General features: G+C 41.8%; 1 protein-coding gene and 1 long non-coding RNA gene across 2 annotated transcripts in view; one reads left to right on the plus strand and one right to left on the minus strand.

The window, feature by feature from the left end:
- LOC117504818 overlaps nucleotides 1–14,269 on the plus strand; it is a 3,434,143-nt gene that overhangs the window by 1,290,614 nt on the left and 2,129,260 nt on the right. Inside the window, exon 10 of the mRNA XM_034164343.1 lies at nucleotides 12,643–12,759. Coding sequence (XP_034020234.1) covers nucleotides 12,643–12,759 — 117 coding nt within the window. The remainder of the gene's footprint in view (nucleotides 1–12,642; nucleotides 12,760–14,269) is intronic.
- The window catches only part of LOC117504892, a 54,212-nt gene that overhangs the window by 38,915 nt on the left and 1,028 nt on the right, over nucleotides 1–14,269 (minus strand). The window lies entirely within an intron of this gene.

Below are 14,269 nucleotides of genomic sequence, written 5' to 3' on the forward strand. Positions count from 1 at the left end.
AGAGCAGTTTGCACAAAAAATACTACTTCAGGTCCTACCTATAATTGTAAAGCTTAAATGTACCCCCCACCAAAAAAAAAAAAAAAAAAAAAAAAATTAAAAAGTTAAGCTTTGAAAGGCTTATTCCACCCAGAAATACTACTTATTAATAATAATAATAAAAAAACCTTTGTTTCATGCATTTGGACAAAATGTGTAGCAATATAATGTTATAATCAGGTAAATTAATAATGTAATCATATGGTTTGGTCACTGTGATCTCTCGACCTACAACAAGACAGTTTGAAAGTTTTCAACAAGGTGACGAATAAAAACAATGCTGGAGGCAGATATTTAGATTTATTTTTACATTATTAAACCAAAACAAAAGCTTAAAACACACGCTGATCTACAATGCCGGAAGAGCATCAAGTTATGTGGACAAAACTGAAGTAGCTCCTCAGACTGATCTCAGAACCTCCTGAGACACAGAGACAGACATTAACATGTCTGTAAACAATGTTCTGAATCCACGTCAGTAGAAGAAGCAGCGTGCAGCCGGAAACGAAGAGCCTCCGTCTCTGCACAGACACCCCACTGTGTCCACGGTGTGACTGTGACTCTGAACACCAGGGGGCAGCACTGTACCATTTGTCTCATTTCCGGGTTGGGGAGTCGGAGGTGGATCTCAGAGTTCGACTGAATTCTGTCTCTTTTGTCTTTTGGACTGCTGTCTGCGTCTCTCTGTCTCTGCTGTCGGCCGCTTGTCATCAGGTAAAGGTTGTTTTTAACTTGTCAATTACGTAATTACGTGTTAAATTTTTTTTTTTTCGTCTGTTCGCTGTCGGGCTTCAGATTCGCTCAGAGATATTATGACGCCGACAAACTTTAGATTTATGAGTGAAGAAAACGCCCTGATAAAGACTGAGTTAAAACTCTTTGTCGTCTTCTTGTTTGAACTCATCTTAATAACTTGTTGGCCGTGTGCGTGGACTGAACTGTGTGTCGGAATCCTGAAGCTCGTGTCGAGTCCCGCAGTGAGTCGAAGTTCCTGCTGGTTCCCAGAAATCACGTGACCGACAGGTGCCAGGAGGCTTGCAGGCTGTTGATTCATTTATTTTTTATTTTTATTCCAGCATTTTTATTTAGCATTTCGAGATACAAAAATGAACACATATATAAATGCAGACAATTGATACAAAATAGAACATAAGCATCAATCGTAGTTCACCCCCCCTTTTCAATTTTCGAAACCTTCATGTACATGATAAATTGAAAGTAAAAAAACAAATGACAAATAGATAAATTTATCTAGAAGCCACATTAGTCATCACAAAAGTCAAACTAGATCAGGGGTAGGCAACCTGTTCCAGAAAGAGCCATGAGGGTGCAGGTTTTCTTTGCAGCCACTGACTCCACCAGGTGATTTTACTGATTAATATCACTTTGAGCAGATGGAATCAGTTAATCAGTGAAATCACCTGGTGGAGTCAGTGGCTGCAAAGAAAACCTGCACCCTCATGGCTCTTTCTGGAACAGGTTGCCTACCCCTGAACTAGATGTTCTCAGTAGATTTGCAACCAATAATCAACATACGACGTCTTTCCAAAAACTATCGGACCTTTTTATTTTTTTCAAAAACCATATGGATTTGAATCATGTGTGATTGCATCAGCCAAGCTTGAACCTTCGTGCGCATGCGTGAGTTTTTTCACGCCTGTCGGTTGCGTCATTCGCCTGTGAGTAGGCTTTGTGTGAGCAGTGGTACACCCCTCTCGTCAGATTTTTATTGTGAATAAATGTCTGAACGATTTGGAGCTTTGCTGCATCATTTTTTTCCAGAAACTGTGAGAGACCTCCAGGTGGACACCATTCAGAAAATTCAGATGGCTTTCAGGGACGATTGTATGGGTATTACACAGATTAAGGAGTGCTCCAGCCGGTTTAAAGCCCGCCCACAGCTGCTAAGAGCGCGGCGCACTCTGAGCACAGATCACAGGCTCAAACTCCGCTGAAACAGCCAGATCATTTCCAACGTGAAGGCTTTGTTGATCCAGGACGTTGTCTGACTTTAACAAAAAAGGCAGAAGGCGTGGACATCAGCACTTTTTCGGCACATTCCACTGTTACAGGAGTTTTTTCATGGAAAGAGAAGCGGAGGATTGCGCCACCCTGCCGCTCATGGCGCGGCACAAAACCACCTCCATGTTGGTCTCACAGGACGGCTTTCAGGTGGCTTTCAGACAGCTTCCGGTTGTTTTTCAGTCGTGTGAGTATCCGAGAAATTGTGCATGAGCTGGACATGCCCCAGCATGTCCTGTGAGGCTTCATCGCGGCGTTGCGTTGCGCCATGCGGCTCCACCGCAACGCTCGGAATTCCTCCGCTCCTCTTTCCATGACAAAAACTCCTGCAACAGTGGAATGTGCCGTTCATTTCTAAACTGGACGCTGTCTTGATCCAGTATGTCGTCTGACTAGCACAGGAATTGCGGAAGACGTGGACATCAGCACTTTTTCGGCACATTGAGACAGACGTGCGGAGGAATTCCACGCATCAGGATGGAGCCGCATGGCGCAAAGCAACGCCGTGATGAAGCCTCACAGGACATGTTGGGGCATGTCCAGCTCATGCACAATTTCTCGGATACTCACACGACTGAAAATCAACCGGAAGCCACCTGAAAGCCGTCCTGTGAGACCAACACGGAGGTGGTTTTGTGCTGCGCCATGAGCGGCACGGTGGCGCTATCCTCCGCTTCTCTTTCCAATAAAAAAAAAACTCCTGTAACAGTGGAATGTGCCGAAAAAGTGCTGATGTCCATGACTTCTGCCTTTTTTGTGAAAGTCAGATGACGTCCTGGATCAACAAAGCCTTCACGTTGGAAATGATCTGGTTGTTTCAGCAGGGTTTGAGCCTGTGATCGGCGCTCGGAGCACGCCGCGCTCTCAGTAGCTGTGGGTGGTCTTTAAACCGGCCGGACCACTCCTTAATCTGTTTAATCCCCATAAAATTGTTGCTGAAAGCCAACTAAATTTTCCGAATGGTGTTCAGCTGGAGGTCTCTCACAGTTTCTGGAAAAATTTGATGCAGCAAAGCTCCAAATCGTTAAGACATTTATTCACAATAAAAATCCGACGAGAGTGGTGGACCACTGCTCACACAAAGCCTGCTCACAGGTGAATGACGCAACCGACAGGCGTGAAAAAAACTCACGCATGCGCACGAAGGTTCAAGCTTGGCTGATGCAATCACACGTGATTCAAATCCATATGGTTTTTGGAAAAAAATAAAAAGGTCCGATAGTTTTTGGACAGACCTCGTATATTGCATTTTAACTGCATTCCTTCACTTTTGGTCTCAGCTGTGACTTTAGAGGTCAAGCTTTGCTTCAGCTTCTGCTCAGCTCTCTGTTTCTGTACTTCCTTTAAAAACCTGAATACAAAAGGCCTTCTTGTCCAGTGATGAGTGACCTGTCTGTAGTTCTCTGGAGGGACGGTGAAGGTGATGCCAAGCTGCTCACAAACCTTCTCAAAGGCTTCATAGTGAACCAGTCTGTTTTTTCAAAAGCTTCTTCCTGTGACCCACAGCCAACAGCATCTTCCTCTTACTAGCTTTGTCCTTGTGATGCTTTTGTAGGTGTTCACGGCAGTTTTGGATCATTGCTGTCAACTTCGCCACCCTGACTTCCACTGAGTCATGATCAGTAGGATCCCTCTGGACTTTCACTATGAGCTGTTCTTTTTTAACCTCAACTTTATCCGTCTTACTTGCCAACTCCAGTGAAAGAAGTCGCTTGACAATATCATCAGTGATTGCAGCGAGTGGAACAGCTGAATATTCCTTCTTCAGCATAGTGGGAGGAATGTCGCTCAGTTGGCGTTCCGGCACCGTCTGTTGTTTTGGTGGTTGAGCAAAGTGTCTCACTGGTGGATGGACAGCAAAACATCTAGACCCACAGCTGAGTCTCCACATTAACACAGAGCTGCATGTAGAACAGGACGAGGGAAACAAAACACCTACTGACGACTTCAGAACACTTCACAAGGCTAAACCTGACAGCATGTTTGAAAAATACCTCACAAAGTATCTAAAGTTTAGATTCTAAATGGAACAGCAGCTCGACCCCGACACGAAGCTCGCCATCTTAACCAGACTAGCGTAGGCTGTTTATTGGTCAGGCCTCGGCTCAGAGATGACGTCACCAAGTCTGAGTGCTGAGTTTTGCTTTGATCGTGATTTCAAATCAAAGATAAGGTAACGAAATGTTGATTTAATAAAAAATAAAATGTTTACCAATAAGTTGTTGACTGAAGCTGCTTATTTTTGCACAGCAAATTAAATTCATTTAATTTTGAATGAATCAGAAACAGAACAGATTGATCTGATGACTGGTTCACGTGTCATCACCTAAACATTATGACTTTTTTAAATCCATTCATCTGTCGAGTTTTTTAAATCTGTTGTTCCTCCATTAATAGAAGGATAAATTCAGATTTAAATGTTTTCAGTCATCTTCAGGATGAAACCAAACAATATGAATGTCTGCATGAGTGACTAATTTAGATTTGGTCCTTTTTTAGTGGGCGTGGCCACAGCTGGTCTCATCCAGATCTGCGTGTTGATTTGGCACAGGTTTTACACAGCAGCTCCACATGACGTGGACAACTGTTAAGTTCATCACAGTATGGACAAATTCTACAGCTAGATCAGAAAAAAGTCCAACGTTCAGTCTCGAGCTGTGTGAAGTAAAAGGTGTAAATCATGTCTCACTCAACGCTTCATCTAAAAAACAAACAAAAAATGTGTGGACCTTAAATTAAACTGTTGTTCACAATATGAGTGAATGTTGAGGAGCAGTGATCTGTCTATCTTCTCCTGTTCTTCTTCAGTCTGCAGGCTGATTTCCACAGTCAGAGTTCAGCAGCCAAATCACTGACAGACAGAACGAAACATTTCTTGGACCACAAGAATCCAACCTCAGGAGACCCACCGCAGAGTTCTGAGAGGGAAAACAAAAACCATGAAGAGGAGGAGGAGGGAGTGTCCCTCAGAGTCTGAAGGACATGAAGACACCAAGAAGGTGATGAAGGGTCGTGGTAAGTGTCAAATAAATAAATGGACTGCTTTTATATAGCTCTTTTCCATCTGCATCAGATGCTCAAAGCACTTTACAATAATGCCTCACATTCACCCCGATGTCAGGCTGCTGCCATACAAGACGCTCACTACACACCAGGAGTAACTTAGAGATTGAGGACCTTGCCCAAGGGCCTTTAGCAATTTTTCCAGTCAGGCTGGAATTTGAACCGAGGATCCTTTGGTCTCAGGTCCAACGCTTAACCACTAGACCATCACCTCCCCTAAAGTGTCAAAAATAATCACAAAATTATTTCACTTCCTGTGAAAATTGCGTCATCATCTGCTGCATTTTATATGCATCTACATTTGAAACTAGAACACCACATTTGTGAGGTGGAGGCTTGAAAATACTTTCAAACTCACTGCTTGACCAAGTTCTTGAGTAACTTCAACAGGTGTTTTCTGGTTAGCAGCACAGTTTAAAGGTCAGAGGTCAGTGGATTAATGAATGATACCTTGACATTTAATATGATCAACCAATAAGTTGTTAAAGCTTAGTTTGTCTGATGGCTTCCTGTTTTGGGTTGAGTGTGTGAGTTGTTTTGAAGAGTGCTTCATGCTCCATCAGAACAAGTTTTGAAGGAACAATATACAAGTTCCATCGACAGTGTTTTGAAACAAGGTTCGGTCAGATCGGCACACAGAAATGATCACACAGACTGCATTTTGCTAGAACAAACAGACGTATATTTATTCCCCACAAAAGCAGTTACATCAAACACAAGTGGTTGCAGCGCTTAAAATATCTCTTTCTCTCTTACCGTGACGCCTTTAAGGTGGAGAGCCAACACCTTCGGCAGAGTGCGCTTGTCAACCGGCTGGGCGTTCGTACGTAACCCGCAGCAGACTCTATCGGAGCATGGCTCTGCCCCCTCTTTTCTAGTGTGTGCGCGAAGGGAGGGTGAGTGGCCATCTCAAACTCCCTGGCGCACATAATTCCTTTAATCAACAGGCATCTGAAAGTTATTTCCTCTTGCAAAAACATAATAACCCCAGCTCTTCACTCCCAGTTCAGAATGACCCCAGCATGCTTCACTCCCAGTCGTTAGTGGCTACAAAAACAAATTCGTGCAATTAGTGTAATAATAACAAGTACATCATTAGGGTTACTTTAAGACAGGGGCAAAACAACATAATCTTTTCTCCACACAGACAGCAACTGGATAAGTGTGATGTCAGCCATGACAGAACCTGTCCAGGTCCAACAGGAGCAGCACTGTGGTGGTGTCAGAGTCTATCACGAGCAGAAGATCATTCACCACTTCAGTAAGTGCTGCCTCCGTGGAGCGGTGCGCCCTAAACACCTATTGCAGCGGCTCACCAACGTGATTAATGCAAAATGAACCCCAGCAAAGTATTGAGTGTATAAGTAGAGATACTTTTCACAAATATGACATTTCTTGATTGAAAATTTGCTTAAGTAAATTCCTAAATTTATTCTGCAAGAAGGGAGTGAAAATAAGGAGAGAGAAGTGGGAAAGCGGAAAAAAGAGAAAAGAAGTACTCTAGCTTATCTGTGATTTAATCTTCTTCATGGATAAAGTTGAGTTTATTCCTTTATTTTTTTTTTTTATCTTTTTGTTGGAGCACAAACATATTGATTGGATTTATTTATTTATTTGTATTTTAGATGTAATATATTGATGGGAAAAATGCGATTGAGTGAGCATAAACATAGGAAACGAACGTGATCTTTTGACCTCTTAACCCTGTAAAACCTAAATATAGAAAAACACAAAAAAAAAAAAAAAAAAAAAATTTTTTTCCATCTTCCAGATGTTGTTGTAGGAGACTTTGGGGACTGAAAATTAATTTTATGTTTTTGTAAGTTTTTACAGAAACTGAACAATACAGAATTAAAGATTCATTTGTAGGTTTTGCATTTGTTTCAGAACAGTATAACATGAGAATTCATTTGTCTTGTTGTTGAAAAGTCATTTATTCCAACAAGAACTGTGACATTTATTTACAATGACAGTCCCAGAAACAGTTTTTGTCTTCTGAAAAACATAGGTGAATATCGCACTGCCTGCATTGGGTATTACTGTACCCTTTACTGCAACGTCTGCGCCGTCCTGTCTTCACCGTCACTGGGAAATGTCCAGTTAGGTCCTTATGCATCATGTCTGGGGATCCAGACATGGTGTAATCCAATATGAGTCAAAGGGATAGAATGTGTAAATCATGTGGTTTAAAGTTATATTTTAATTAAAGTTCCTCTCAAAAACAGGGTTGTTTTGACGACCACATCCACCCAACGTTGGAATATTGCAACAATAACAAAACAAGATTAAAATTTGGGCACATTTTCCCAAATTACATATGTACATATTCTAGACATGGTAATACACAATAAATAAATATATTTCTGCAGCGTTTCTGCAGCGCGACTCCACTTTGAAGCCGTGAACCTTTGAAGCAATGCTTCCATCCACTAGCTTGTTGGTTCTTTGATTCGCTGCTCTTCAGAAACGGCAAGTCCGCTTCTTAACCCCTCTCAAAGCCATTAAAATACCGTGGGTCACTTTTTTGTGGATTAAAGTCACTAACTGGGACTCTTGTCTTGTTGCCGTCAAGAAACGAGAATCGTCCTCCGTTTCATTGGCAGAGCTTGAAACGCTGCGCGGCGAGACAGAGTGACACCTCTTTCCAAGCGTTGTAATACAGACAAGAAACTACAATCGACTAAAACGTTTTTTCTTCCTCCCAAAATGAGACGTGCTGTATTTCTTTACAAATTCCTGACGTGCAGCTAAGAGCTCAGCTCAGATGTATGGAAAGACATTCATGCCAATAATGTCTGAAAGGAAATGCTTTTGACAAAAACTACAGATTTTGTCGAAAGGAAATGCTTTTGACAAAAACTACAGATTTTGTTTATTCCTATTTATGTCCAGAGATCAAGGATTCACCATGTAGAGTTTAATATGTCCAGAGTTTAAGGATCCAGTGACCAATTTCATATTTATTTACTTTAAGACTCAATAAAATGTTCAATTTCAATTCAATTTCAATTTAATTGGCTTATAAAGTGCCAAATCACAACAAAATCTAAATATACAAATATAAAACACATATCACAATTGTGATATGTGTACAATTGTGATGTACAACCCCTGGCAAAAATTATGGAATCACCGGGCTTGGAGGATGTTCATTCAGTTGTTTAATTTTGTAGAAAAAAAGCAGATCACAGACATGACACAAAACTAAAGTCATTTCAAATGGCAACTTTCTGGCTTTAAGAAACACTATAAGAAATCAAGAAAAAAAGATTGTGGCAGTCAGTAACTGTTACTTTTTTAGACCAAGCAGAGGAAAAAAATATGGAATCACTCAATTCTGAGGAAAAAATTATGGAATCACCCTGTAAATTTTCATCCCCAAAACTAACACCTGCATCAAATCACATCTGCTCGTTGATATTGACCCTATGCCATGACATTGACCCTATGTGTCTTTTTGCAAGGAATATTTTCACAGTTTTTGCTCTATGGCAAGATGCATTATCATCTTGAAAAATGATTTCATCATCCCCAAACATCCTTTCAATTGTCCAAAATATCAACATAAACTTGTGCATTTATTGATGATGTAATGACAGCCATCTCCCCAGTGCCTTTACCTGACATGCAGCCCCATATCATCAATGACTGTGGAAATTTACATGTTCTCTTCAGGCAGTCATCTTTATAAATCCCATTGGAACGGCACCAAACAAAAGTTCCAGCATCATCACCTTGCCCAATGCAGATTCGAGATTCATCACTGAATATGACTTTCATCCAGTCATCCACAGTCCACGATTGCTTTTCCTTAGCCCATTGTAACCTTGTTTTTTTCTGTTTAGGTGTTAATGATGGCTTTTGTTTAGCTTTTCTGTATGTAAATCCCATTTCCTTTAGGCGGTTTCTTACAGTTCGGTGACAGACGTTGACTCCAGTTTCCTCCCATTCGTTCCTCATTTGTTTTGTTGTGCATTTTTCGATTTTTGAGACATATTGCTTTAAGTTTTCTGTCTTGACGCTTTGATGTCTTCCTTGGTCTACCAGTATGTTTGCCTTTAACAACCTTCCCATGTTGTTTGTATTTGGTCCAGAGTTTAGACACAGCTGACTGAACAACCAACATCTGTTGCAACATTGCGTGATGATTTACCCTCTTTTAAGAGTTTGATAATCCTCTCCTTTGTTTCAATTGACATCTCTCGTGTTGGAGCCATGATTCATGTCAGTCCACTTGGTGCAACAGCTCTCCAAGGTGTGATCACTCCTTTTTAGATGCAGACTAACGAGCAGATCTGATTTGATGCAGGTGTTAGTTTTGGGGATGAAAATGTACAGGGTGATTCCATAATTTATTCCTCAGAATTGAGTGATTCCGTATTTTTTTTCCTCTGCTTGGTCTAAAAAAGTAACCGTTACTGACTGCCACAATCTTTTTTTCTTGATTTCTTATAGTGTTTCTTAAAGCCAGAAAGTTGCCATTTGAAATTACTTTAGTTTTGTGTCATGTCTGTGATCTGCTTTTTTTTCTACAAAATTAAACAACTGAATGAACATCATCTGAGGCCGGTGATTCCATAATTTTTGCCAGGGGTTGTATTTATATGTATTAGTATATTTAGTCATGGACATTTTGAATATTGTTACCTGCTGGACTGTTTATAATTTTGATTGGTATCAATGGAAAATGTCTTCTGTGAACTGTCTGTATTTCAATATATTATTATTAAGAATATATGCGGTCATATTTTTATTGATTTTATCAATTGACAAAAAATCATTTATAGATTCAGGTATAATTGAAAGATTTTGGCAATAAATTTGATCCTGTTTACAGTCAATTTTTGTTATAGTGTTTTTTTTAAGGACATCATATTTATACAAATAAGAAGTGTTCACTATGGTCCATGAAGTATAATAAATATATTAAAAGACGTGTGACAGTGTATGTTGCACACGAATAAAAAAAATGAAGATTATTGAATAACAAGACGCGTACGATTTTTATTTTATCATTGGGCAAAAATGCATCTGTCAGATTTTCACTCTGGATCCAGCCCTGAAATATATACACTCAACAAAAATATAAACGCAACACTTTTGGTTTTGCTCCCATTTTGTATGAGATGAACTCAAAGATCTAAAACTTTTTCCACATACACAATATCACCATTTCCCTCAAATATTATTCACAAACCGGTCTAAATCTGTGATAGTGAGCACTTCTCCTTTGCTGAGATAATCCATCCCACCTCACAGGTGTGTCATATCAAGATGCTGATTGGACACCATGATTAGTGCACAGGTGTGCCTTAGACTGCCCACAATAAAAGGCCACTCTGAAAGGTGCAGTTTTATCACACAGCACAATGCCACAGATGTCGCAAGATTTGAGGGAGCGTGCAATTGGCATGCTGACAGCAGGAATGTCAACCAGAGCTGTTGCTTGTGTATTGAATGTTCATTTCTCTACCATAAGCCGTCTCCAAAGGCGTTTCAGAGAATTTGGCAGTACATTCAACCAACCTCACAACCGCAGACCACGTGTAACCACATCAGCCCAGGACTTCCACATCCAGCATGTTCACCTCCAAGATCGTCTGAGACCAGCCACTCGGACAGCTGCTGAAACAATCGGTTTGCATAACCAAAGAATTTCTGCACAAACTGTCAGAAACCATCTCAGGGAAGCTCATCTGCATGCTCGTCATCCTCATCGGGGTCTTGACCTGACTGCAGTTCGTCGTCGTAACCGGCTTGAGTGGGCAAATGCTCACATTCGCTGGCGTTTGGCACGTTGGAGAGGTGTTCTCTTCACGGATGAATCCCGGTTCACACTGTCCAGGGCAGATGGCAGACAGTGTGTGTGGCGTTGTGTGGGTGAGTGGTTTTCTGATGTCAATGTTGTGGATCGAGTGGCCCATGGTGGCGGTGGGGTTATGGTATGGGCAGGCATCTGTTATGGACGAAGAACACAGGTGCATTTTATTGATGGCATTTTGAATGCACAGAGATACCGTGACGAGATCCTGAGGCCCATTGTTGTGCCATACATCCAAGAACATCACCTCATGTTGCAGCAAGATAATGCATGGCCCCATGTTGCAAGGATCTGTACACAATTCTTGGAAGCTGAAAATGTCCCAGTTCTTGCATGGCCGGCATACTCACCGGACATGTCACCCATTGAGCATGTTTGGGATGCTCTGGACCGGCGTGTACCAGTTCCTGCCAATATCTAGCAACTTCGCACAGCCGTTGAAGAGGAGTGGACCAACATTCCACAGGCCACAATTGACAACCTGATCAACTCTATGCGAAGGAGATGTGTTGCACTGCATGAGGCAAATGGTGGTCACACCAGATGCTGACTGGTATCCCCCCCAATAAAACAAAACTGCACCTTTCAGAATGGCCTTTTATTGTGGACAGTCTAAGGCACACCTGTGCACTAATCATGGTGTCTAATCAGCATCTTGATATGGCACACCTGTGAGGTGGGATGGATTATCTCAGCAAAGAAGTGCTCACTATCGCAGGTTTAGACTGGTTTGTGAACAATATTTGAGGGAAATGGTGATATTGTGTATGTGGAAAAAGGTTTAGATCTTTGAGTTCATCTCATACAAAATAGGAGCAAAACCAAAAGTGTTGCATTTATATTTTTGTTGAGTGTGTGTGTGTGTGTATATATGTGTATGTATATATGTGTATCGGTGTAACGGTATTTGTATTGAATCGTTCGGTACGGGATGTTCGGTTCAGTACAGGGCTGTGCACGGGTGAGTTCGTGTTGCATGTTTACATTCAGCGTTGCCAATTTAGCGACTTTCTCGCTAAATCTGGTGACTTTCCAAACCCTCTTGACGACCTATTTTCTCAAAAGCGATGAGTGACAAATCTAACTACTTTTCCTGGCGTAACTGGAGACTGGAAAGGTTTTGTTAAAAGCTGTTTACGAGGAATGTATTTTTTATAATATTTCGTACATTTGTCATTTATTCAAAAACATTTTATTTAACTTATTACCATATTGCCATATTTTAGTCTCAGGTAAAAATGTCGACACATCAAACTGTGGGTGTAGTTTGTCATGTGACCCAGAGGAATGCTGGGAACTCCTGTGTGACAGCATGTTGTTGTGTCTGTGTGAAGGTGAAGACACAGAGGAGGGACCCTCGATCCAAACCAGAGCTCAGAGGTGAGACCAGGATCTGTGACTGTGGACCGTGTCAGAGCTCAGCGCTCACATCGCTGCACCATCATTATTCACGTTCGGCGCTCTGTGTGTGTTCCAGGTCACAGCGGGGTCGAGCATGTGGACCTGAACCTAGCTACGTGTCCATGAAGAGTGACAGTTCAAAGGACATTTGGACTGATTTTAAATGGAGGTATTTATATGACGGACATTAAACTGTGACCTGCTGTAAAGATATTTACTGTTATTTGTCCTTCAAACACTATTTATGATCATGTTTTCTGATCTTTAATAAACAGTTGGTGCTGTTTGCCTTTCAGCGTCCATCAGAGTGCAGACCTGTCTGGACCTGAACCCAGCTGTGTGTCCCTGAACAGTGACTGGTCCATGGAGAGACCTTCTCCTTTTAAAGGACAGCGTCCCTCTGCTGGACAGACGTGAGCTCTGACTGACACCAACATGTTTCTGTCTTTATGATGTCATGATTATTCATCCTCTGAATTTGATCATAAACAGGAGTTTTCTTTAATTAATTAATAGTAAACTGAATCTGTCTTGAAGATGAGACTGTTGGACTGAAGGACTTGCAGACATGGACACAGCTGGTGTCCTGGCAGTATGGGACTTCTCTTATCAGACGCTGGAAGTTTTTGGGGGTTGACCTGGAGTGACCAGAGTCCACAGGAGGAGGTGTTTGACGTCTGAGGACGCTCTGATCATCTTCCAGAGGAGTCGTAGTGCACAGCCTGATTTTAAATTCAGGACCTGAGGGGACACACAGAGACTTTTTATTTTTTAATCCGGGTCCTGTACTCTGGGGATTGTTGGTCTGCTTACAGAGGACTTGAAACACTTTGTTCATCACCAAATAGTCACAAGTCTCCACAAGACGTTCGACACAGTGGAGGACATAGTCACACTGTGTGATCCTCACTGTGGCCAAGCACCTTTGACCCCAAACTCCAGCTGGTTTGACTCGTGTTGAGGGCTCTGTGCTGAACCTGGTCCACTTACAGAGGACCTCCAGGGAAAGATTCCGTTGGACTTGGCCGCTGGACACATAGTGTGACGACTGCCTGTGCACAAGGACAGTCCTCAGACAACTGACATGTCTTCATTGAACAGTTCCAACAAATATTTCTCCTCCTTGGACCCGACTGTCTTCACTTCATTCAGGAGCGTTTACAGATGAGGTCAAAATGATCCGCCCCCAAAACCCACATGTGCTGTTTGAACAGAACAAAGAATTTTCAACGCAGTGTTTCGAAACATCCTGCTTTGAATTTGGATGCTGATGTTATTTTACTTGTTGCTTCCCAGTGTTTTCCCGTGACTTGAGTGTCTTCTGTTGGGTCTCTGAACCACCGTTTTCTCCTCCCACAATCCTCTAGAAGTCTGTGAACCTTCTGGCCCTGTTTGTACCTCCATAAGTGATGCATTCCTTCCTGTTGTCCGCTTCAATCTTGATCCCTAAAATGTCGTGTAAACACGATGGACTCGAGTCCAGATCAGGCACTGAAATAGGACTTACCCCAGTTGTTCCCTGAACCTTGAGGACTGAGACGGTTTTTCCTGACCCTGTCAGACATAGACGTGTCTAATGACCAGTTCTCATCATCTCTGGGTGATTGTGGAATTTATCGTCATGAAAGAGTGAAAAATCTTGGTGTGATTTTAGGTCCAACATTGTCTTTGGACCTGCATATTCAAGAGGCGACCGAGACAGACTGCCTTCATATCCACAGCATTTAACAAACATGACCGATCCTGGTGATGTCCAATGGTTCCACACTGATTCATGACTGCAATCTGTTATTTTATGGTCTGATCCATAAAAGTAGAAGATGTTCAGAAGACGAAAACCAGGTTTGAACCAGACTGAGGACGTTTGGTCACGTCTCTCCCTCAGTCATCTTCAAGAGCAGATTCTCAGGTTTTCTTTGACAT

The sequence above is a fragment of the Thalassophryne amazonica genome, chromosome 23 (genome assembly GCF_902500255.1).
Source record: "Thalassophryne amazonica chromosome 23, fThaAma1.1, whole genome shotgun sequence".
Taxonomy (NCBI): Eukaryota; Metazoa; Chordata; class Actinopteri; order Batrachoidiformes; family Batrachoididae; genus Thalassophryne; species Thalassophryne amazonica.